Source organism: Podarcis tiliguerta (assembly GCF_965153285.1).
Source record: "Podarcis tiliguerta genome assembly, chromosome: 12".
NCBI classification, from domain to species: Eukaryota; Metazoa; Chordata; class Lepidosauria; order Squamata; family Lacertidae; genus Podarcis; species Podarcis tiliguerta.
This window is the reverse complement of record NC_139545.1, coordinates 25,710,441-25,736,685: the sequence shown is the minus strand read 5'-3', so window position 1 is coordinate 25,736,685 and position 26,245 is coordinate 25,710,441. Positions and strand designations below refer to the sequence as shown.

Below are 26,245 nucleotides of genomic sequence, written 5' to 3'. Positions count from 1 at the left end.
ATCAGAAGGGAGGAGGGCAGCAGGCAAACTTTATTCCCAGTTCTGTTCTGAAGAGGTTTGGAGAAACAGCAGGCTGATCCATGCAAGTTCTGTGCTTGTGAGTCCAGCTGTGCATTTCCAGTTATGAAGGGGGCCTGCCTCTTCTTCCTCCTTGGGTACCTGCTTGCGGCTGAAGGCTTTCAATCTGCTGTGGCCACCAGACGTGAGTGCCTCGCTCCCCTTTTCTATGCTCCCTAGCACAGCAAAAATATTACTCGCAATAGCACTGTTCTTACATCTTTAAGAACAGGTTGATCTGTAGGAATAACAAGTGAAGCCCAGAGGGAAGTTGAAGCATCCAGATCAAGATGCTAGCAGCGCAAGATCAAGGGTCAGGGCGAATGGGGGCATCACCCATTTGCAGAGATGGAGTTTTAGAAAAGATGGTGATGCTTTCACCATCACTGGACCTGAGCTATACCCACCTATATGGGGGTATCAATGAGCTCAGGGTGGTTACTTCTGAGAGGGTAAGTATAGGACTGAACGATGGCATTCCATATTCAAGATCACTTAGTCCAGATTAGAGTGGCTGGGGAAACCCAGCCAGATGGGCGAGGTATAAATTAAAAAAATAATTGTTGTTTTTAACCTCTATTAACTTTTAATCAATTACTCTGGGTAATGAGAATTTCCTCCTTCCTTTCCAATGCTTTCTTACAGGGGGCAGGGGTTCTGATTCATACTTTTGAATTTGGAATACAGGAGGGGAATTAACCCTTCTGAATTAATTAACATGGAGTGTGAAGTCCGCATGTGGCGTGAGCACGATTTTATTTCTGAAACTGTGCTCTCCAGACTTCGTCAAACGTTGCTGGACTGGATAAGTGATGGCATTTTGGTTGGTTGCAGAGCTATACACTGCATACCAACTCCCTCTGCCTCCTGTAGCAACAGAGATTGAGGGACACAAAGGTTCTCTTGACTCCTCCATAGGATACGGTGGTGTTGCCATCTTTTTTTCCAGCAGGGCTCCAGTGGACCCCTCACTCGGTGATTGTCCCTTAGGGACTGATTGCATACTACATACATGTAACCACTTGTTTTATTCTTGATGTAGTTTACAGAAGTGCGTGCTTGCATTTACAGAATCATAAAATTGTAGAATTGGAAGGACCCTGAGGATCATCTATCCCAATCCCTGACAATGTAGGAATATGCAGCTGTCCCATATGGGGATCGATCCTGCAACCTTGGCATTATCAGCACCATGCTTTAGCCAGCTGAGCTATCCAAGCACGCTGCTTAATACCATCATTTCTAAGCAGCATATTATAAGGTTGCCCAAAGGGTTACCACTTATGTAAAGTCATGCCCCAGCAGCATTCTTCTGAAAAATGAAAAAAAGAAAGAAAGGGGGAGAATGCTAAAATAGCAGAGGGGTTGCACTGCTTTTTCCACTCCAGTTTTCCCTGCCCCAATGTGTGAGGGTGCAAGCACACACTTTGAACTTGGAGTAGGGAGGATCTCTTGGGGAGCAAATTTTGTATCTGTGAAATTGGAAGTGGGGAGAAAGCAGAGCAGCCCCCTCTTCTGCCACTTCTGCTTTAAAACAATTGTTAGGGCCTTAGTCCCTAACATGTCATTTGCCCCTTAGGGATATGGATGAGTGGAAGAAAGATTTGAGCAAGCTCTGCACACAAAATACAGCCATAGTTAATATAGGAGCGCAGGGAGGATATGACTTCAAATTTCCTTCTCTGTCGACCCCACCTCTCATGTTCAGAGTTGATTTCATCGCTTGTCTGGCCCTGATAAGAGAGACTGGGGATTTATCTGCACTTTAGTGTTTTAATATGAAACCAGACGTGTGGAATGCAGGGCCTATAGGAACAAGATACAGCTTTGCATGGTGCAAGAGCAAACATCGTTTTCCTCTTTCTGCACATGGGGAGCTCAGGATATGGAGAAGGGTTCAGTGGTAGAGGATCTGCTCTGCATGCAGGTCCCAGGTTTGATCCCAGGGATCTCAAGGCAGGGCTGAGAGAATCCCCTGTCTGAAACCCAGTCACTGTAGACAGTACGGAGCTAGATGAGCCTGTGGTCTGACTCAGTATAAAGCTGCTTTTCTGTTCTCAAAACCTAGGGTATTCTTAAGCGTGCAGTGTGAGCATATTGGGAAATCGACACGAGCTGGGTGCTCTGTGCCCTGCAGGTCTTATTGGTGCCAGTGACACCAATTCAGCTCTCTTCTGGGGCATACAGAAGCCATGGGGAAGGGGGAATCTCAACTTGGGACCATGACCAGGACAGAGTTCAATCCTCCCTCTGTCCACACCATGGTCCCAGTCTGGGTTGATCTCTCCTGTGGTTGCTATTGATAAAAAAAAACAACCCCACTACATAGCCACATATGAAGCTTCCAGATACTGGATCAGACCATTGGCTCATCTAGTTTAGTGTCGTTTACATTGACTGGCAGCAGCTCTCTTGGGTTTCAGACTGGGTCCTATCCCAGCCCTACCTGAAGATGCTGGGGATTGAACCTGGGACCTTCTGCATGCAAAGCAGATGCTCTCCAACTGAGCCACAGCCCTTTCCCCAAGGTGACCAAGAGGGGATTGTGAATGTGCATATGGGTTGTGCACGCTGAATGCCACGCCTAGTCTGACCATCAGATGTGCAGGAGGAATGTGCTCAGAACTTCTGCAAAATCTGTATGCTCCTCCTGTGTCCTCTGAAACCCTGAACGCCAAATGATTCCTATCTCTCTGAACCAGGGCTGTGTTGAGGGAGCACAAAGAGCTCTTAAGTTTGCTGAGGCAGCCCATATGCTTGGAGCAGAGAGGCAAGTCCAGGAGAGCAAGAACAGTTCTCAGCCCAGCCTCAGTTCTAGGACTGTTTAGTTTTGCGATCATGAGATCAATCAGACTTTCTTCCAGGAAAGAGCACAAAGGGCTGGGCTTATGAGTTGCAAGCTCAAGATCACTTGACACAGTTGGGGTGTCTGCTACCTCCCACTCTCCATCTTAAGACCCTTAGCCACATCTCTCTCTCTCTCTCTCTCTCTCTCTCTCTCTCTCTCTCTCTCTCTCTCTCTCCCTCCCTCCCTCCCTCCCTCCCTCCCTCTCTCTCTCCCTCTCTTGCCCACACACTGATATATACAACCATCTAGACCAGGGGTCTGCAACCTTTAAGACAAAAAGAGCCACTTGGACCCGTTTCCGAAGAAAAAAAACTGGGAGCCACAAAACTCATCATTATAAAAATAACTTTTTTGTCCCTTTTTTATTATTTCTTTGTTTGACCCCTCAGAATTACTCCTCCTCATAGAAATAAACTTTAAATTAACAACCGCCCCCATGCGACATCACAGCCAGTACAGCGCCCACCACAGTGGGGAGTGTCGGGCCGCACAATGCGCCTCCTCCCCTCGCTAGTATCCACCCCAGAGCCGCGGAAAAGGTGTAAAAGAGCCACATGCGGCTCCGGAGCCGCGGGTTGCAGACCCCTGATCTAGACTGATGTCGCATTCTAAAGAACTTGAAACCTTGTGTAGGACTTTTTAAAATGCTATTTTAAGGTTGGCCTACTAGAGCTTGACCTACTTTCTTTTCATGGCCCAACATGGCCGCCATGACTTCTTGTATGACACAGACTGTTCTCCAATTATGGATTTCACTAGGGGCTGCCACACAGGATGCATGCCTGGAGTTCTTAGTCCTGGGCCTGGGGGTCTTGTAAGGTGTAGGGGGGCACCACACCTCTGTAAATCATGAGCCAGGTGTGAGTTGGCACATTGCTGCCAATGAGATGTCAAAGCCAGGGTAGCTAAGTAAAAATATGATTATAAATGAATAAATAAATTCCCGACCATTCCAGTTGGGGAAGTGATTCTAATCCACATTAGTGATTATGAATACAAAACCAAGTGGAATGGCGATTGCTCCAGGTGAAAATAATTTGGAGTTACGGATTGCATAGAGTCAGAACTTGCAACTCTTTCTGAACTATTCACCGTAATGTTGGCTGTTTTGATGAACAAAGTCTCTCTTCATCTGGTAGCAATTTATTCTTGCTCTTTCATAACAAGGGGAAAAAACTGTCATAGGCATTCTTTCCTTGTTGTTGAGGCTGACACAAATGTGATCACTGTACGAAGTGTCTTGAAGTTCGCTAGAAATGAGCACAATCTTTAAAGGAATTTTTCTATGGCATTCATCCACTAGGCCAGATGATGTGATTAACAATAAGCGATATTTTTATACCAGTAAAGTAAAAAATCCTATTATTTGACTCATGTATTTTTCAAGTGGGGGGGGGGGGCTGTAATGAAGTCTCAGTCTCTATGAAGTGGTGGAGAAGTGGAGTTCAGACAGCCTTGAGCTAGTGATTTGGTAAGTTACCGTATATGTGGAAATTCAGTGGGGAAAATGTAAGCACAAAATTCTACACCCCTCACAAAAAGGCTTGCTTTTGGACTGCCCTTAGGGAGGTATTTAATAATAATTAGCCCTGCTCAGAGTTGACACATTGAAAGTAATAGACATGACTAACACAGGTTCATTAATTTCAATAAGTCTACTCTGAATAGGACATCATAGCATATAATCCTTAAGGACCAACATGAAGCAGAAACATTTTGTGAAGTCTCCACGAATAAATCAGTGATGTGTGTCACCACCATTGATTTCAGGGGCGCATGCTTGTTTAAACCTTTATCACAGGGGAAGTTTTTTGGCCTGGTGGGACAGATATTTATCTCCCCCCACACCCCATGGGCCAACTTTGGCAGCTGGGGGTCCCACCAACCTATCACAATCAATCAATTTGGTAGGGAATTTGTTTCGCCTTTGCATTCCTCAAAGGAAAGGTACTGATGAAGCTGTTCCGTCCACAACTCCCCACACATCAGCTGATGAGTTTAGACTTCAATTCTGCTTTCTGCAGGGGGCTCCTCCATCAGCACATTCCCCGAACAGAAGGAACTGGCAAAGCAGCACCAACTCTACCCCTTGACCATTAGGTGATGTCACCCAGTGACACCGGATGATTGACGGGTGGGCAAGGGGAAATGTCCTTGCAGGCCAAATTGGTGGGCCAAGATTGGCTCATATGCTAGAGGTGCCCCATTCCCCATTTAGAAGAACCAAAGAATCACTAGGTCGTAAGAACTTCCCACATTTTAAGTTTAGCACCACATTGTATCAGAAGCTCTGGAAGTTAAAAACATCTACCAAAAGCCTTTACAATAATGGGAACTTTTTGAAACCTGAATGAAAATGCAAAGCAGTTGAGCGGAAGGCAGGAACATGCAGCAATCACATCATATGATGCGTGATTATGATCTTCCACAAGATGTAGCCTTAGAAATGTCCTGGCTCCTGGCTCAGATTCTGCTTTTAACAAGTGTGTTCTTGCTCCACTGCAACACACAATTAAGGCAGGCTGTTGATTAATTAAGCCACCTCGAGTAACATGACAGGTAAGTCATTCCTTAAAGACCTGTGGCAGGGATGTGAAAAGGATTTCTCAACTCTTTACCAACCCTGCTCACACGAAGAAAGATTTTTTTATTTATTTCTTTGCACAGAAAGGTCTGTTCCATCCTTCTTGCACCTATGCACTACTCAGACGGGCTTATGACAATTTAAAATGAAACCAAAACAGAAGATATGCACTGGTACCCCTGCAAACTCACCACTTTGTGATTGTGGCGCATGTAAACATTACATTGCGAGCAAAGGTTACAAGGAGCGTTTGTGGCATGGTATGAGAACCTGATGGCTCAGTTTGTTCAGTCATGGTGCTGATAGTACCAAGGTTGTGGGTTCAATCCCCATATGGGACAGCTGCATATTCCTGTATTGCAGGGGGCTGGACTAAATGATCTTCAGCGTCCCTTCCAACTCTACAATTCCATGAATGTGAGCTGTTGTTGTGTTTCCTATGATTTCACTCATCGCAGTTATGTAAACATGGACACGTGTCAAACATGCATTCTTTAAACTTCTAAATATAATTTTTTAATGTTCCTTCAAACATCCAGCTGCAATTGGTTTGCATGCAACTGTTACTCATTTACAACCCCAAAAAAACATTTGTAGAATTGTTAAGTTGTGGGCGAACATAGTAGATGACACAGTGATTTCTCCAGAGCAGCTCTTTATTGTAGCTGGACAGAACTGAACAGCAAACAGCTCAGCCGGCCTGCTTTTATAGGAGCCGGCTGTCAACATTGTATCAACAACAACCCAGGGTTTCCCGCCTAAAGTAACTGACGTGGACCTGAGTGAAAACTATCTACAGTATCCCCCTGTTGGCCCAGGGGGAGAACATCAGTACATAACACCCCTCCCCCCCGAGATAAGGCGTTAGTTACAATCGTAATGGTTTCCTTATATACAGCACTACACGTAATGGTTCAATAAGGCACAAAAAGCATATCGGTTACATTTCCCATACTTAAACCAACAGTGATACATGTCCAACAACATAGTCCTTTAAATAAGTTGGGCGCTTGGAAACTCTGCCAGACCGCCGGGGACCGGTAGCCAAGTCCGGAGGGCCACCCAATTCTTGCTGAGGGTGTGGTGCGACCCTAGGTGGCGTTGAACCCAAATCCCCTGGATCCACTGCTGTGGATGGAGCCTCCGCAAGTGGAGTGGTCTGAGTCTGTGGTAAGTCTGGCAGACCCTCTGAAGCGGCTTGGTTCGGCTCCACGCTGGCAGTTTGCGAGGGAGGTGTAGGTGGAGCCTCGCCATCTGTAAGTTTCTCTTCTGGAGCCACGAGCGCAGTTGGGGGCACCACGGTAGTGTCCAAGTCCCCAACCCTGCGCCTAAGCTGGTCTATGTGCCGGCGCCACAAGCGTCCGTCTTCGAGTGCCACCTGGTACGAGCGAGGTCCAGTGACTCCCACTACTGTGGCTGGCACCCAAGGAATGTCCCCCACATAGTTCCGGGCAAAGACCTGGTTTCCTGGAACAAAAGACCGTGGTGCGTTGGCACAGCCTGGGAGTTCAGCCACAGCAAAGTCCGGGTGCAGCCGGTCGAGCGGTGACCTGAGGCGGCGGCCCATAAGCAGTTCAGCAGGACTCCGCCCTGTGGCCGCATGAGGGGTGATGTGTTGCACGAACAAGTATTCGGCGACCCGCTCGTGCCAGTCTCCCCTGTCCAGGCGCGCCAGTGCCTCTTTTGCCGAGCGCACCATTCTCTCCGCTTGCCCGTTGCTGGATGGATGAAATGGTGCCGTTAGGGCATGGCGGATGCCCAGTCCCAAAAGATACCGCTCAAAAGTGCCTGACGTGAACTGCGGTCCGTTGTCGGAGACAAGGACATCAGGACACCCATGCGTCGCAAAGAGTCCTCGCAGCACCCGGATGACGGCCTCGGTAGTGGTGGAGGGCATCAGGGCCACCTCCAGCCATTTGGAATAGGCGTCTACCACTACCATAAAGGTCCGGCCATGAAAGGGGCCAGCCAGATCGATGTGCACCCTCGACCAGGGTGTCTTTGGCGTCTCCCAGGTGTGTCCCTTAGCTGCCGGTGGTGCAGGCCTTGATTCTTGGCACGCTTGACAGGCGGACACCCAGGCAGTGATGGCATCGTCCATGTTAGGCCACCAGACGTAACACCGAGCCAACGCCTTCATTTTGACAATTCCCGGGTGGCCAACGTGCAGAGCCTCCAGGACGCGTTGACGGAGTCTTTGGGGAATCACGACGCGGTCTCCCCACAGCAGACAGCCGCGATGAGCCGAGAGTTCATGTTGTCTGGTTGTGAAGGGCTGGAACTCCGATGCAAAAGGCCCTTGTGGCCACCCCCTCCACACCCAGTTGAGCACACGGCTGATGGTGCGATCCTGGGCAGATGCGGAGGCCACAGTGGCAGCCGATACAGGCGCTTCCGGAAGATCCTCAATCAGGAGGAGCGATGAAGCTGGAGCCGGGTCTTCCACAAATGCTGGAAGAGGGCAACGGCTGAGGGCATCAGCATGGCCCATCGATTTCCCCGGGCGATGGACGAGCCGGTAGTGGTAGGCAGCCAGGAAAACAGTCCATCGCAGCAAGCGCGGCGAGAGGACCGGTGGAGTTGGACGATCACCGGCGAGGAGGCCCAGGAGCGGCTTGTGGTCAGTGATGAGGTCAAAAGTCCTGCCATAGAGGTATTCATGGAACCTCTTCACTCCAGCCACAAGTGCCAGTGCCTCCTTGTCGAGCTGGCTGTAATTCCGTTCCGTCTGAGATAGCGTCCTGGAAAAGTAGGCGAGCGGTGCTTCTCTTCCGTCTGGAAAACGGTGACTAAGGACAGCGCCGATGCCAAAAGGTGAGGCATCGCAGGCAAGGACCAGCGGCCTGGATTCACTGTACTGTACCAGCACACTGTCCGATGAAAGGAGAGCCTTGACCGCATTGAAGGCCGCCATCTCCCGATGACCCCAGGACCAAGGCGTCTTTGTGCTGAGGAGTCGGTGAAGAGGCTCAGCCACCGTGGCTTTGTGGGGCAGGAACATGTTATAAAAGTTCAGCAGCCCCAGGAACGCCTGCAACTCCGTCTTGTTCTTTGGGATGGGGGCCTGCTGGATAGCGCGGATCTTGGATGTGGTCGGGTGAAGTCCGGAGGCGTCGATAAGATAGCCCAGGAACTCCACCTGTGGAACGGCGATCTGGCACTTCTCCCTCTTTACCTTGAGCCCAGCCTCTTGGAACCTGGTCAGCACGGCACGGAGGCGCTCGAACAGCTGCTGGTGTGAGTCTGCGGACACCAAGACGTCATCAAAATATGGTACCACGCCCGGAAGCCCTTGCAGGAGACGCTCCATAAGGCTTTGGAAGATGCCAGGAGCCACACTCACCCCGAACTGCAACCGGCGGCAACGGAATGCCCCTCGGTGGGTGACGATCGTCTGGGCTTCAGCAGTGGCATCATCGACGGGCAGTTGTTGATAGGCTTGGGCAAGGTCCAGCTTAGCGAAGACCTTACCTTCACCCAGGGAATGCAGCAGGTGTTGGACAACAGGAACCGGATAAGCGTGCTGCTGAAGTGCCTTGTTGATCGTGCACTTGTAGTCAGCGCAGATTCTCACCGACCCGTCTGGCTTGACGATGGGGGTTTCCCACTTGGCGTGGTCAACCGGCTCCAAAACTCCTTGGGCGATCAGCTTGTCCAGTTGTTCGTCCACCTTAGCCTTGAGAGCAAAGGGAACCCGGCGTGGCTTTAGCTTGATGGGGGCGACTTGTGGATCAAGGCTAAAGGAGATGGGCGTACCTGTATATTGCCCCAAAGTGCCGTCAAAAACCTCGGCAAAGTCTTTGATCAGACCCTCAGTCTCTGCGTTAGAGATGCAGTTGATGCCGGTGACTTCCAGGCCGAGGGCATCAAACCAGTCTAGCCCTAGGAGGCTTGGCCGCTGGCCTTCGACCACCACCAACCGGAGCAGGCCCGAAAAATCCTTGAATGCGATCCGGAACCGGCCAATGCCTACCACGGGAATGTCGTTTCCCTGGTAGTCTCTCAGGTGTACGCGGTGAGTCAAGTTGCCTTTTGGACACTCTGGGTACCAGTCTTTTGATGGTGCTCCAAGACACGATGGACAGGGCAGACCCGGTGTCGATCTCCATGTCACATGGAGCTCCTTCAATGAGCACCGTGACGTTCAGCTTGCGTCGCGTAGGCGAGTAGGTTTGGCCAATCGTGGTTCCAGACGGGCAGCGACAGTTGGTGAGAGCGAAACAGCTTTCCTTGGCAGACTGGAGTGAAGACTTGGACTTGCGAGTTGGTGAAGGGGGCGTGTCAGACGGAGCCGATCGGCAGACCTTAGCGATGTGGCCCCTTCTGGAACACTTCCTACAGATGGCGTCTCTGAATCGACACTTGGCACGGGAATGGTGGCCTCCGCAGCCGGCACATTCCGGTTGGCCCTTGGACTTCTGTTGGAACTTCCTGCGCTCCCGCTTTGTCTGGTGCACGTCATCGTCTTCACTGGAGGATGCCTCATCACTGCTGGCCTCTTCGTGATGCACTGGAACTGGCTTCCTAGCAAGACGCGGGCTGCTGGACTTGCGGATCTCCTGGGCGGAGCGTTCAGCAGCTTCTGAGGCCACAGCCTCCTCAATGGCTTTCTGTAGCGTGAGGTCTGGCTTGGCAAGGAGACGCCGTTGCAGATGCATGTCCCGGACCCCGCAGACGATTCGATCCATCAGGGCATCGTCTAAGTCTCGGAACTCGCAGTGCATTGCAGCCTGTCGCAGGGCGGTGGTGTAGTTGTTGATTGACTCCCCCTCTGCCTGGTTCCGGTGGTAGAACGCATGGCGGGCAGCAATCTTGGACGGCTTTGGTGCATAGTGGTTGCGGAGCTTCTCTTGGATCGTGTCCCACGGTGTTGCCTGGACTGCTTCAGGCGCAACCAATGCTCGGGCCATCTCAAACACCTCAGGCCCACAGAGGCTGAGGAATAGGCCCCGCTTACGCTCCTGTGATACTTGCGTCAGCTCGTTGGCTTGGAGGTAGCAGTCGAATCGAGCGAGGTAGGAGTCCCATGATTCAGAGGCTGGCGCAAATGGCGGTAGAGGCACAAGTGAAGCCATGGTTCCGATGCCGGCGTGAAGGGCGATGGATGGAACACCGAGCTCTAGCCAGAACAGTCAGCTCTGAATTGGTTCTGTTCAGTGATTTCGCTCAGTGATTCAGCTCAGTGATTCAGCTCTGCTCAGAGGGTGGCTGCATCTGGCTGTGCTCTGATGTCCATCGATCCCATCCTCGTCGCCAGTGTTAAGTTGTGGGCGAACATAGTAGATGACACAGTGATTTCTCCAGAGCAGCTCTTTATTGTAGCTGGACAGAACTGAACAGCAAACAGCTCAGCCGGCCTGCTTTTATAGGAGCCGGCTGTCAACATTGTATCAACAACAACCCAGGGTTTCCCGCCTAAAGTAACTGACGTGGACCTGAGTGAAAACTATCTACAGTATCCCCCTGTTGGCCCAGGGGGAGAACATCAGTACATAACAAGAATGTTCTTGAGAAAGCAAAGATGAGCATTATAGAATGTTCATTCATTCCCCTCTGCATTTACAAAAGTCCCACAGGCAAAGGAAAAATCTCAGAGAGTTATAGCTCAGACATGTGCTTTCTTTGCAATGTTTTGTTATGGGGTTTGCCTTGGCAGTTCAGTGTATGCCAAATAAGTCAAAGGGACTGTGCTAACACTTTCTCCCTTGTTAACCCTTCGTTTTAGAATTTCGAGATGTGATGAGTCGAGGAAGGGCACCTTCTCACGCCAAGTTCCATAGGGGGCTAAGGAGCTGGTCCTCCGATCACAACAACTGGAATGACAAGCTTTACCCATATTGGGAAGAAGGAGATCCCAGATGGAAAGACTGCTGGAAAGGTAAAACATGAAAGATCAGTTGGCTCAATGAGATGCAGGGTCAGTATGTAATAATGTTGATGACACATTGCAAATAGGAACAAGGTCAGAACGGTATTTTTGTTCTGCATTTAACATTTAAAATGGCTCTTATTTTTATGCCAACACTTAGGAATATAGGACGCCGCCTCAGAACTTTTCGGCTTTAAAACCTGTTTGTATTTGTGAAAATATTATTTATTGTCATTTCTGAATTATTTGGTCTCTTAGCTTAATAGTGGTGTTTCCCCATCCATTTTTGGTGCCATATGCAATTGCTTTCTTTAATTTTCTGAATATTTTTTAGAATTCCCAGTGGGTTAACAATCTAGGCCTCTTCACAGGGAACTCTGAGAATCGTAGCTTTGTGAGGGAAATTGGGATCTCCTAACAACTCTCAGCACCTTATGAAGCTACAACCTTGATTTCTGAAAGGAGCCAGACTTGAGTGCTGACAGATCTGTCCAGGGAGCGACTTTAGAACAGGGGAGCACAAATGAAAAAGACCTCTGACAATTAATGAATCAGACTGAATTTTGTGGGAGGGACTGAGCAAACTCTACCACTCTCATTTGAAATAAAAGTATAAGTTGTTATACTGCTGGTATTTGTGTTGGACCTTCTTCGCCAACCGAGTTTGCACAGCGACATGGGGTGATGGAATAAAAACTTGCCCGCAATATATTTGCTTACTTTATTTTTCAATAATCAAACAACTGCAAAACACCCCTTCTCAACAGCATTCCATAACAGTATTCCTATAAAAGTAGACACTACACCACTTGATCAACTTACATACAGTTTTCAAATAATCAATTACCCTACCACATCGCTGCATTCGGTGCAGCAGGTAAACTTCCCCTGCTAATTAGCTAAATTGTTAAGATACCACAGGTGTGCTGAATTGTCAAGAGCTCACAGATGTGCTCCCATGCAGGTTATAATTACAAACACACCTCTGAGTAGCACCATCGACCACATCAATATTAAGAAAACCCAACAATTTGATGCCATGCAAAATATAAAAACAATACATTCACATATACATGTTGTGTTTGCAGTTATTATTAGCAGACTGCATCTATATGTGGTGGTCATGTTCTATTATTCAAACATTTTGAATCCATTCAGAGACATTGGAGGTATTAAGAGAATAACGAGATGTAAGTGTTCCTTAGGTCTTTAAATAATGCTATTAGGAAAATAGTTATCTGAGCATATTGAAATCATATTGCTCAATAGTTTCAGACTAACACCTGCAAAATTGATTATTGCAAAAGACGCAATAAATGCAAGACACCTACATGCAGATAACAGATAACTGGAGGCTGGCAATTAACATAACAAAACAAACTGCAGTGCAACTGAATTCTAAACCTGTGACATTATGCTGCTTTATTTGAATATAAATTAATGCAATTAAATAACATTCTGAAGAAGGGGGGGAGTCTGTTCCATGTTACAGTGTAGTTTTGAAGATCACCAATGAATAAGAAATGTTTTGGAAATATCCTGCATAATGTACAGGGTTGCCTATGAGGATAAAATGGAGAGGGGGTGCAGGGAGAAAACATTGCATGCTGCTTTGAAATCCTATATGAAACGCGAGATATAACCAGAAGCGATAAACAAATGCATCTTGACTTCCTCAGGGGGAAGGGTTGTGGCCAGTCTGACCAGTGACAGTCCAGCTCTGGTGGGATCCAATGTGTCTTTTAATGTGATCCTCAAGTTTCCCAGATGTCAAAAAGAAGATAATGACAGCAATATAATATACGATCGACACTGCATCAACGGCAAGTAATGAAAGTACCTGCGTATGCTAGGAGTGTGAATGGTTCTCAGGCTTTGCCCTGCGTCTTGTATCTGTACACTTTCAAAAATTCTATTCTGTACAAAAAAAGCAAAGCGACAGAGCCTCTGTGGCTTGGTGGTGGTCCTTATGGGGCTCATTGAGATTTACGGACATTGTGCTTTGACTCCAGTGGGATGGGAGACCCTGGTGATAGGCAGACATATTCCTGATGTACCAGGAAAGTTCTTTACTTCTCCACCTTTTTCAATTTCTTACATGATACGTGGGATAGCTGACCTGATATGTTTGCTGGGAGTGACTTGTGGGACGCACCGCTCATAACAGATGAGATTTCCTTGGTTATAATTCTGATGCTTCCTTGAAGTACTGTATTTACTTTACAAAAGTTTGATGGGAGTTTTGTGGCATTGCAAGCCACAAATCCAAGTTCATATAAATGCCAGGTCGCTGTTTTAGTCCATAGACAAGTGCAGTGCTGTCCTACGCATGTTTACTCAGAAATAACGCCTGCTGTGTTCAGCTACACAGCAGCAGATAAAACATTTTGAGTGTGTTTTAAGTGCAATATACAATGTGACACTAGGTGGCGGTGGTGAGCCTTATGGAAAATTCAATGTATTTTTAAAAACGCTTTTAAAAAAAGCATTTTCAAAGCGGTTTTTATATGTGTCTAGATTCCACCTCAGTCTTTACTGACTTTCCTGAAAAGGTTGCCTTGTTTTCATTTTTCCTTTCCTTTGCTTCAAGGTTCTTCTGATTATGCAAATCTTCCCGACCTGTATGTTTACAACTGGACTCAGTGGATTGACGATTGTGACGGGCAGAATTGCTCTCATAACAGTAGTCACAATGTGTTTCCAGATGGCAGACCTTTCCCTCGCCACAAAGACTGGAGAAGGAGAAACTTCATCTATGTGTTTCACACTCTCGGTCAGTCCTAAAAATGCACCTTTAGCTTACCGTGTTATTACTAATAATTAGTAGTACTTGATGCTACTAAGAGTATTTGTTACTTCTAATATTAATACTTGTTGCTACTAATAAAATCATAACAATAATTATTTAGCTTTTAAAAAAGACACTTAAGATGCTTTATAAACTTCTTTACATATAAAGAAAGACTTATATGAGATAATGTGATCCTCATGTGAGAGGACAGTCAGTTCAGACTACAGAAGCTGTTTTGTTGACTTTTCTGAATTTCGGAAGTCAGAGACCTTTTTTCAAATACAGTCTATCCTGAGTGGATTTATAGTTTATAGGAGAACGGCTCAATATGGCAGGCATTTAAACAACTCTGGAAAAGCAGGATATATACAATTATGATATGTGTTTGTAATTAGGAAGTGTTTTGATACTGTGCATTTTAATGGCCATAGGAGTTTCATATTTAAGGTGGGATCGCTGGCTTGAAATGCTCTTTCTGTTTTGTTTTCTTTTAACTTTTGATGTTTAGGTTTAAAACGTGTCCTTCATATTGTATATGCTGCCTTGGGAAGATGTTTATATTTTGTAAGGTGATCTGCCTATTAAATAATAAGAATAAGAATAGGGTTGTTTCTCGTCTGTTTCGATCTTGTTGGTGAGAGATAATAAAGTTATTTTCTAGCTCCCCCTGGTATGTCCTCTTATGCCTTCCATGATATGAGCAGTGATTGTGCAACAGAAAACAATGGGGAGGGATCCTAATTCAGTGGTGGAGCATCCATTCTGCACCTCTTGGTAGTCAGTGCCAGTATTGGTTTATTCAGGTTTGTACAGTCACTGTGAGACTGTCTTGGGCTTTTAAGTGCAAGTGGATAGAACGTTGATGTTGGATGGAGGGAACCTGTGCCAAATTCATGCTCCCTCCGTCATGAACTTAAATGAGTGACCTTGGTTTAATCATCTCTCCCCTATCTCATCCCAAAGAGCTGTGGAGGTAAAATGGCAAAACCACCACATACATTTCCCTGACCTCTGTGTAATAATGATTGGAACAAATGCAATCCCTTTTTAGAACTGTTTTCAGAAAGTTTTATTGATTTATTTACTAACTTGTGGGAAAGGATAAGTGTGTTTACCTACTCGAGTGAAATGGGTGCCTATGTTCAAAAGGAAAAAAATTGCAAGCCTGACCAGTTCCACAGTGATAATCCTTTTTTTCATATTTCCCCTTTTTCACAGGCCAGTATTACCAAACGACGGGAGGTTCTTCAGCTATGGTGTCCATCAACACAACAAATATCACACTTGGCAATCAAATTATGGAATTATCAGTTTATAGGCGAAATTATCGATCGTTTCAACCAGTAGCCACAGCAAATGTTGTTTATGTCGTAACAGGTAAGTGGGTAGGTTAAATAAATAATAACTAAGCAAACCTGAATGGTTTAAATAACATAGTACAAGAGTGTTTTAATTATATTGTGTGCAAGTGAACTTTGTATACCACAACAAACATTGGTTTGTGTGAAGACCTCTCCTAAATATGAGAGCTTCGTCGAATTTTGTTACCTCTATGGTTTTTCAGTTCCCAGGGATTACCTATTTGAGTCCAACCACAATCTCATCCTTTTGCTTGACTTCATTTTCTATGCAGATAAAATCCCTTTCTATGTGAACATGACTCAGAAGAATGATCGCAACGCCTCAGACTACATTTTCATCAAGGATATCCCTATTACATTTGATGTCCAGATTCACGATCCTAGCCACTACCTGAACCGCTCTGCTATTTCCTACCGCTGGAATTTTGGAGATGGCAGCGGCTTATTTGTTTCCAACAGTTCTGTTCAGATGCACACATATAAACTTCTGGGAAATTTCAGCCTTGACTTGTCTGTCCACGCTCTTATACCTGCCCCTTGTAGACCACCAACACCTCTTCCACCAACACCTCTTCCACCAGGTAAGAGGCCATGGCTCCAGGCTATGTTGAAAGAAAACAAATGGGTTCATTATATGGAATAGTTGACCAGACAATCTTTCATGATAATAATGAGCATACTGATTAACAAAGAATTGTGGCATACTTACGGTGTTTGACTTCTATTCCCTTTCTTACAGGAGTGCTGGAAGGGAATAGTTGAAGTAGGCCATTAGCATTTCAGTGTCCTAGGACAAATGCTTTTAATATATAGTAGTAAGAATACTGAAGTGGCTTCTTTCACTCTCCCTACATTATGCAGCACCAGAGCTACAAAAATAAAGTAAAATAATATAAAATAAAATAATGATGATGGTATTGCTTTTGCTGCATTAATTTCTACCTTTCCTCCCAGGAGCTCAAGGCAGTGCACATGGTGCTTTTTATCCACACAAGAAACCCTTGAGCTAGATTAGTCTGAGAGTGAGAGTAAATGTCCCAAGATCAGCCAGTGAACTCTGTGGCTTAGTGGGGATTGGAACCTGGGTCTCCCTAGTCCTAGACCAACACTCTAAACACGTTGGCTCTCTGCTTGTAAGTTTACAGACTTGTAAGTTTACAGGGGCTAGATGGAAGTGAAGAAAGAAGAGGAAGAGAGGGTGTACGCAAAACTAGGGACCAGCAAGAAATAAAGCTGGGGAAACATGTGAAGAAGTAAGACTTTCAGGATTTTTTAAAGTATGGCGAGCTGGACCAAGAGAGATATTGGGGGAGGAATTATAAATAGAAGGTGTAATAAGATATGTAAAAGAATGGATTCATAAAAGCAAAGGACAAGAGGACAAATATTTAGTTATTTATTAAAAATGTATATTCTGCCCATCACATAAGCTCACAAGGTGGGTTACACAACATCAAGCAATGTACACAAGAAATAGAATAATAAATGCATAATTAAATCAGCGTCGCCATAGAGATTATGTTATACATACAAACCTTCTAGATAAGGCATACTCTTTCTGTTCAGTAAACGGTATATACAAAAAAACTCTGTCGGTCATCCAACTCCCAAGGCCAAAAAAGCTAGGTGTAATAAGTGTTTTACTTGCCTTTGCTTAGTTGTGTGAAATACCCAAATCCAGTTGATATCTGGCCATAACACATCCGATTGGAATTTATGGGAGCTAAGCAAGAGTGCAAGACTTGCAGGTGTTCCAGATAAATTCTGCTTGTTATGCTCAAAATGTTTTGCTAAAAGTGCAAATACATTAACTCATTTCCCTTTCCATTGTTTCAGTAACTACCCCACTGCCTTCGAATGTAACTCCCAGCTTCTATAGTTTAACAGAGGTGCCAACAGGACAGTCTCCTGTCGAAGGATGCCATATTGCTCGATCTGGACCTTATAAAGCATCTCTCTTCATTGCAGGTATGCATCTACATCTGTAAGGAAATAATGTGGTTTGATAGGTAATAAAGGGAATTCGTTTGAACTTGTGCATGTCATTAAAGTGGCTTTTCTGAAGCTGCTCTTGCTGGCTGACTGCTGTTTCGTTTTGCTCAAGAGACAAATTTCAGAAGAGTACCAATAAAGAATATCAATAGCTGGCAACTAGTGGCAGCTGGCGGGGCAGAAGCCCAGGAGGCCAACTGTAGATGGAGCCAGAGCCAAGGACAGGCAGAATCAACCCATTCTGGTTTTATCCCCATCCTCCTCCCTGCTGAGTTATACAAAAGCAACACTAAGACTAAGGAGGAGGAAGGTGTCAGCCAGGACAGCCAGGGAGGTGAGGTCTGGCTGAAGGCAGACTGAGGTTGGTGGGGCAGTGCCCCCTTTGTCCTAATGGACCAGTCTCTACTGTTGACAAGATCTTATTTTTGCACGCCGGTTCATAGCTGTCAACTTTTCCCTTTGCTTGCAAGGAATCCTATTCGGAATAAGGGAATTTCCCTTAAAAAGGGGGAAATGTTGATAGCTATGGTCAGGTTGCATGCAGCAGACATTGTGGGTTGGATCCAAAAATTCCCTTCTGTGAATTGAAGGAGGCCTCTTCTAACAGGAGGGCCTGAGGAAGAGATTCCTTCTGCCCAACAACAAATCCCACTCACAGGGGGGAATCTTTGAATCCAACTCAATGAAGTAATGTCTTTTGACCTTTTACTAAACATAAAAAGGTAAAGGGACCCCTGACCATTAGGTCCAGTCGTGACTGACTCTAGGGTTGCAGCGGTCATCTCGCTTTATTGGCCGAGGGAGCTGGTGTACAGCTTCTGGGTCATGTGGCCAGCATGACTAAGCCACTTCTGGTGAACCAGAGCAGCGCACGGAAACACTGTTTACCTTCCCGCCAGAGTGGTACCTATTTATCTACTTGCACTTTGACGTGCTTTCGAACTGCTAGGTTGGCAGGAGCTGGGACCGAGCAATGGGAGCTCACCCTGTCGCGGGGATTCGAACTGCTGACCTTCTGATCGGCAAGTCTTAGGCTCTGTGGTTTAACATACTCACCTGTAAATGTTTTTTCTTGGTTAGGAGATGGTCTGTGAAGTCTCCCCACCTTTCTTGGGTGTCCCCTATACACACCCGCTGCTCCAACATCTCTGCAATGCTATTATTTCATTTTGTGACGTTGATGCAGCTGTTCCTCATCACCTCTCTGGCGGTGTAGTTTTCTCAGGCTAAGAAGTCCTTCTTCCAATGATATTGTTGACAGGCCATTGGTTCCAACAGGACTTGCATCTAATTTAGGAGTGCTTAAGGCTGCAAGCTTAAGCTACCATTCCAAACAGATGGCTATGAAAATCCTGTGGAAGAGATCAGCCAGGAAATATATTAAAGCAGTTGTAAATTCTCAGCACCCACTTTTCAGAATAACTTACTTTGCAATATCTAGCGTAGAAAATTCTAATGTGGTTTGCCTGTGCAGATTTCTGGTTTTCTGCAAATCAAAGGGATTGCAGGTGGGGAAATATAGTTCAGGAGGACTCTGGAAATAGTTACAAGCATAGCTGGGGAAGAAATTAATGTACGGAGGAACTAGTGGGTGTGCGAAGGGGAGCGGCAGAAACTGATGATAGATCTGCCCACTCCAAAACACTGGAACAAATAGTCTGTGACCCCAAGTGGAGCCCTTGCAGCCCAATTTCCCACAGTTTATTGGATTATCCTTGTATGGTAAGCCTGAATTCACAAGGGGAAAACATCTAGACTGGTGTTGTGAGGGTAGTACCATGTGGAATATGCAAATAAAATGGGAACACAAACAGTTGCAAACACACAGTAAACTCTGGTGCGGACCATCCCAAAGTGTCTGGAGAATTGAGGTGCTTTGAAAATGTTAATTTCAAGAACAGCAGGAATCTAATACAATGGTCAAAACGAAATAAGTTGCAATGCATTTCCACACTCTTTTGAATTGTGTATCCACTATGACAAAATTTAGGTGAGCTCCATTTGCAAGCAGCCTTCGGATCCAATTAAGATCATTCTAAAACAATTCATTCTCTACATTTCCAAATGGGGTTTTTTATTTTTTTTTATTTTTGCTGTCAAAGTTCTTGTCTCAAAAAATTCTGACATTTTGCCAATTTGTTTCTTCGGCCAGAGGGGATCCTTGGGGTCAATATTATCCAAATGACAAGTGTCCAGGTAGCAACTACTCAGGTTGAAAACTCCATGGTTGATTTTGTGGTAACCTGTCAAGGGAGGTAAGTGCTTTCATTAATTCTGATAATTTTCTTCTTGTAAAACTTAGACCATGGAGTACTACAGACATTTAAGTTGTTCCGTTGCAGCAGCACTCATCTTAGCTCACGGAGCTTCTTGATGATAAAGTGGTATTGCTGAGGATGGTCCACGGAGCAGAAGTTCCGGGTCTTTTGTGATAGTCCCCAGATCTCTGGCCTCTTTCCCTCTGTGCTTATAGGGCAGTGTTGGTGAGACCCACTCACCATCTTAGTCTCCCAGAGGCATATATAGGGATAAATTAGTATGTACAAATTTTATACAGATTTGTTTCAGGAGCCCATGCTCCAAGTTCTTAAAACAACTAACAGTGTCCCTGCTCACATAAAAACCTTGCATCAGGATTTATAAAAAGGCTGGTTCACCAAGGTTTGTGAATTGTTACATATTACAGAAGACCTTTATTTTCTGTTAGCCTTTGGCGAATAATGCCGCTGGTTTTTACTCCTGAGTTTTGATAGCCTTTGGGTGGTGCTTTCATTTGGTTCCTGATTTTTGTACTTTACTGCTTTTTATTGTGTTGTGTTGGTTTTAAATATATATTTTAAGATAAATCCATCTGAACATAGCTTTCACAGAAAAGCAGAACAGAAATGTGATAAACGTCTGCGAAATGAAAACTGATGAAAGGCCATAATTTCATCCATCCATCTTTCTTTCTTTCCGCGCCCTAGTCTTCCTACAGATGCCTGCACAATAATTGCTGACCCCACCTGCCAGGTGTTACAGAGCGAGGCATGTGACCCTGTTGACATAGATGAGTGCCTGCTGACCATAAGACGGACCTTTAACGAATCCGGAACCTATTGTGTGAACATTACACTGGGTGACGCAGCGAGCCTGGCTCTCACAAGTACTTTGATATCCATCAATGGAGGTGAGTCCTGACTGAACATCTGCATTCATTTGCAGTCAGCACCTTGTGGCTCATGAAGCGTGGCGGAGCTGTCTCCCAACACTCCTATAGCTGCTGGTTGTCAGGACAGGATGGAGGCATGCGGTAGCAAGATTAGGACTGTGCAGTTGCATTGACAAGAGTGCAGGATTGGTGTCACATGCAGGGCCGGCCCTAACATTAGTCAGGTGGCCCCCTCAGGCAACTAACTGTGGATGCCTGAAAGATCAGGAAATGCTTTGTTATTTAATGTATTATTATTGTCAATATATAACCAAGGAGAGAGAGGTGCTTGTGCGATCTTCAGCCTCAGTGGCCAAAATAAGGAGCTCTGGACAGTTAAGTCCAGTCAAAGGCAACTATGGGGTGTGGCGCTCATGTCACTTCAGGCTGAGGGAGCCGGCGTTTGTCCACAGACAGCTTTCCAGGTCATGTGGCCAGCATGACGAAACTGCTTCTGGTGCCACGGGACACCGTGACAAGTGCCAGAGCACAGGGAAATGCCGTTTACGTTCCCGATGCAGCGGTACCTATTTATCTACTCGCGTTGGTATGCTTTTGAACTGCTAGGTTGGCAGGAGCTGGGGCAGAGCAACGGGAACTCACCCGTTGCGCAGATTCGAACTGCTGACTTTCTGATCGGCAAGCCCAAGAGGCTCGGTGGTTTAGACCACAGCGCCACCTGCTCCCTACAACTTGGCTGAACTAAGGTACTGTGACTTGGAGGGGTGCACAAAATTATTTGGGCAGCTCTGGAACAAGACAGGCATCATTTCTCCATTCCAACAAATGGAGCAGTTCCCATCATCTGTAATGATGTCCAGTGTCAGTGGTAGCATCAGGCACATGTAGACTGCGTAGATATTTTATGCTGTAAGGCAGTCTTTGTCAAGGTTTTGCCTTCCAGATGTTTTGAACTACAAATCCCCTCAGCCCCTGCCAGCACCATCATGCTGGATAAGCTGATGGTAGTTGTAGCCCAAAATATCTGCATGGCACTAGGTTAGCCAAGGCTGCTATAAGAGTACTGACCTCCAAGTTAAGGAGCGTGAACTAACATTATGGCCTTTAACTTTGTCATTCAAGCTGCAGCGTCATTTTCAAGGACAGCAGAAGGAGTTCTGCTCGCCTGCGGTTTCTTGGTGGCGTTTGTTGCCGTCGCCTCTTTTTTCCTTTACAAGTAAGTTGCTTGGCCCAGACCTTAAAAACAGTGTCTGTTTATTTTACAATCTCCAACGCTCTCACCATTTTCAATGTTCATAAGGAACATTGACAATACAGATTGCCCAGTTATATGATCTGAGGAGAAACCAGTGTTACCTTGGAAGGAGATTCCTGCAAGAGTACTGATTTCATTTTCTTTTATCTATGTATAAATTATACCCTGCTCTAAAGCCAATATTGGATCCCATGGCAGCTTGCATTTAAAATGCATAAAGGTACAACATATTAGGGATACATTGTGGTGTGGGCAACACTCTCTTCTTGACCTTGGCAGCTGAGGTCCACTTTCTGGTGGCATTGTGGTATTTGTTGGCACCTGGGGTGTACGTGTATGTGTGCACTGTGTGGGGGCAGGGGCACAGTGCAGAGGGTGAACAGAACCTGCCGTGCCAGCAATGCTTCCAGGTGGGCATGCTGGGTGGGGGCAGAGCGCAGAGGGTTCACAGAGCCTGCTGCATGGCCCAGCCCTTGATACTGGAGCTTCACAATGCCACCTGCCCACCTATGCTAGGGGGAGCCCGGTTGGCCAACATGGCCCTTGATGGGTGAATCCCTTTGACACTGACTGGAAGGCCATTCAGCAAGGGGGCCTGGGATCTGGTGGCGAGGCCAGGCCAGTCTCCAGGGCCCAGAGACTCCTGGCAGCGTGCAGGGTGGGATGGGGATCCCTGCATGCGGGCGCCTGGTTCGTGCCCCCACAAAATTGTGTGCCTTTGGTTCATGCATTGTTTTGAGAAGTGTGCATTACCAAAATGAATCCCTCCTCCACCCCTTGTCCTAATCTGACACTCTGACCACTGCATCATATGGGATCGCTTTTTTTTAAAAAAAAGGTTACAGAACAACAACACCAAATAAAAATTTTCTCCTTCATGGTTTAGCCTATGGAAAGTATTTGCAGAGTAGTTTGTTGATGGGTGAGAAGCACAAGTCTTTCTAAGAATCAAATAGATCATTTTATACACAGTCACACTTACCAGTTTTTCTCTGGCAATAAGTTCTTGCACATGCCATAGAATTTTTCAAAATACTGACCTGGGCAACAACATTTTGTACAGGAGTGGCTTGTTTTGTTTGTTCTCATCCCAGCTACACCACTGGCATAGCAATGCACCATCAAGGGAATACTTTTCAGTAAATTAATTTTGAAAATTCCTTCCAGGAGATATAAAGAATACAAGCCTATTGAAAGAAAAACTGGAGACGAGGCCAGTAACGAAGGACTGAGTGTTTATTTCAACAATGTCAAGGCTGTCCTCTTCCCGGCAAACAATGAGAAACATCCTCTGCTGAAAAATAAGCCAGGAATTGTTTAACTCTTCAGTATAATCACTTATATTTGTATGCATTTGGGGATTTGCATTGAACTGTCATTCAATGGAAGAATACCTAAGTGTTAAAATCAGGATTTATGTGGTAAGCTTGCAGTACAATAGAATGGCTGGTGTTGTGTTGACTTGTCTTAGAAGGTTAAAATGACATCTCATGAAGAAATTGATCATACATTTTGCTTGCTTATGTTCTTGGATCTGCTGCGGTATATTAGCTAATAAATCATTTAAGGTTGATACGGTTTCCTAGACTAGTTACTTCTCCTAAGTATTGCTAAGTGTCTTCTTGGCAGAAAGATTTTCTCCAAAGAATTTGAGCTTAGGCTGAAATCCTAGCAAGTCAAGTCCCACCAAACTTGAGGGAGCTTGCTTTGGGGTAAACATGCAGAGGATCATGATGTTGAATTGGAATTTCCCTAGTTCCCTAATTAGTGATAATGTGGCTGCTTTGAAAATTATAATAGGTACCTAAGAAATGATGTAGCATCACTTACCCAATGGCTTCGGACGTATAGTAGACATACCCAATATACTCTGCACCAGTTGAGCAACTTGCAGTTACATGACTACTCTTGGTTCTGTTTCCTCTGCCTACTATATTCCTTATACTTGAACTATATGAGAGCAGGATCTACATTCTGCACCCAAAGGAGCAGCAGGCAATGTGCACTGAAATATCCATGGCTCCGCTCCCTTGGGATGTGTTTGGGTGGGACTGTTTTTGAGTAGTCTACATGCTCCTAGGTCTTTAGGCCACACTAGTCCCCACTTCTCTGCTCAGCAGAATATGCCATGTGGTGTTGACATGGAGTGATCCTACACGTCTCTATGGTGTGTTTTTTTACTAGACAGCTTTCCTGAATCCCTGTGGTTTCATGGCAAAGCACTTAGTGGAAAGTGTGAGAGGTTCTCTTAGAAATGCGCCCTAGCACAAAGATATATTTGCACGATTTCAGTCTGAAACCAGAGGACAAAGCAAGGCTTCCCTGGTGCTGCTTGCTTTTATGCAGTAATTATGTTATGCTATCCATCAAGCTGGAAAACTCACACTAGCACACAGGACAAGTTGATTCTAGTACTACATAATCTGAGTTTAGCAATGCTGGAAATACACAGACTTTGAAAATAAGCAATATATTTGGCTGAAAACTACAGCAAGGAGGGTAGCACAATAGGCACAGTAGGATTTATGAAATACTGTTTTGCAATATGCCATTTATAATGCAGGAAGTTCTGAAGCCAACTATATAAATTTATATGATTGGCTTCAGAACTTTCTGCATCTTACAGATTATTCCACTAAAGAAAATTATGTGGAACTATCTGCCTGCCTTTCTGGAAAATGCACAAAGGGCTTTTGATTAAATCTGTTCAGTATAAATCTGCTTTATTTTGATTCACAGTTATTTGGCTGCTTACGTATCTGCCTGATCCTGCAGATTGGGTAGAATACTTTGCTCCACTCATGTCCACACAGAGCTGCTGAAGACATTTTATATCTGAGGCCAAGCCCTCATCTCAACTATTGGGATGAAGGGAGCACACAAAGGTTGTTGAAGGATTTGGGAACTTCAGGATAGAATGAAGGAGGAAAGCCTTTTCTTTATTCCTTTGTCTGCTTCCCCTCTTCTCTGTAAATCATTGAGATGGGACAGGGAGGAAGAAAGGAGGACCAAAAATATGTGTCCTTTCCCCCTTCCCTTTCCCATCTCACAGTTTTTCCAGGTGTTAAAAACATGGCCATAGCACCCAAAGTTGGAGGCAATCACTTTGCACTGCCTCACAGCACCTGTTCCCAACCAGTTTAATCTTTGCAGTGGTGTTTATGATATAGGCAAGATAGAGTCCTCTTTGATAGCAATGGTTTCCCTGCAGGAATAGGCACAGTGAGCTCTAGAAGCAAAGAAGCACAGTTCTCCTGTAACTTTAACAACGGTGTAGTTATCATGGCACTGTGGATGTGATGTGATCTTAAGAGTATAGTCATGCAGGCAATTTAAGGTTAACAATGGTGCATTATTGTTTTCATCCCACACAACTGCTGTTTTGCAGCACATGACTCGTATGCCACCACACTGGTGTGAACATCTTTTACTAACTAGTAGGTGCAGCATAGTGGCAAGAGACTGAGCTGTGAATCTGGAAGACCCTAGTTTGCACCATCTCTTTTGCAATGAACTCATTAAGTAGCTTGAAGCAATATAGTGGCTTACAAGGTTGTTGTTCAAAATGCAGCTAGATAACGCATGCAGAAGTGTTAAGTATTACTGCTCCTAAATTACTAATGGCACGGAACTGGAATGCTGGACGAATGTTTACCTGAATGTTGTTCAATAAATCTTCAGTATTGCAAAGGACGGTTTAGCTGTGTAAAGTCTGCATGACCCAATGGTGGTTCTAAACAGAGGTAGCCCCACTGAAATTAAAATGTCACATACAGTGCACTCCTGTATGTCTGCTCAGATCAGAAGTCTCACTTAGTTAAATGGGGCATACTCCCTGGTAAGTGTGGAGTCTTAATATAGTATGATGGGTCTACAAGCGTTACAGGATAAGTATATTTTAAAGCTTTGGAAGTATGAATTAGTATTATCAACTTTTATTTTTCTATCTTGTAGAAGTGCACATACTTTTATACAAAAGGCTAGGAAGAGGGGGAAGTGTAAAAATTATAGTTTTAATGTCATGGAAGAAATTGTAAGTTGAATGTGTCTTGCCTTACACTGAAACATCACTATTTCAGTCTGAGACAAGAAATAATAAGAATGATTTGCCCCACTTATTGCAACTCTGTTAAGTTGGAGTAGAAAGCTACACTATTGTAGTTTGGGTTCTGTCTTTTATAACCTACCATTTCCTGGCACGACTTAGAAATGTAGTATTGTTGATATTTTAGTCTATGGAGATCCTTGCAAAATCTTACAGGTTCCTTGCAAAGAGAAATGTATGTTTTCTGTCTTTTCCTCTTGCAACTCTCAATAAAGGTATTGATTTTATCTAA

General features: G+C 45.3%; 1 protein-coding gene across 1 annotated transcript; it reads left to right on the top strand.

Annotated features, from left to right (window-relative positions):
• Positions 1-26,245, top strand: GPNMB (glycoprotein nmb). Its single transcript, XM_083404975.1, has 11 exons — positions 1-202; positions 11,215-11,367; positions 13,038-13,181; positions 13,949-14,131; positions 15,368-15,526; positions 15,783-16,091; positions 17,347-17,478; positions 19,655-19,757; positions 20,469-20,671; positions 21,776-21,869; positions 23,076-26,245. The coding sequence occupies exons 1-11, from the start codon at positions 124-126 to the stop codon at positions 23,227-23,229; spliced, it is 1,713 nt and encodes a 570-aa protein (XP_083261101.1). The 5' UTR covers positions 1-123; the 3' UTR covers positions 23,230-26,245.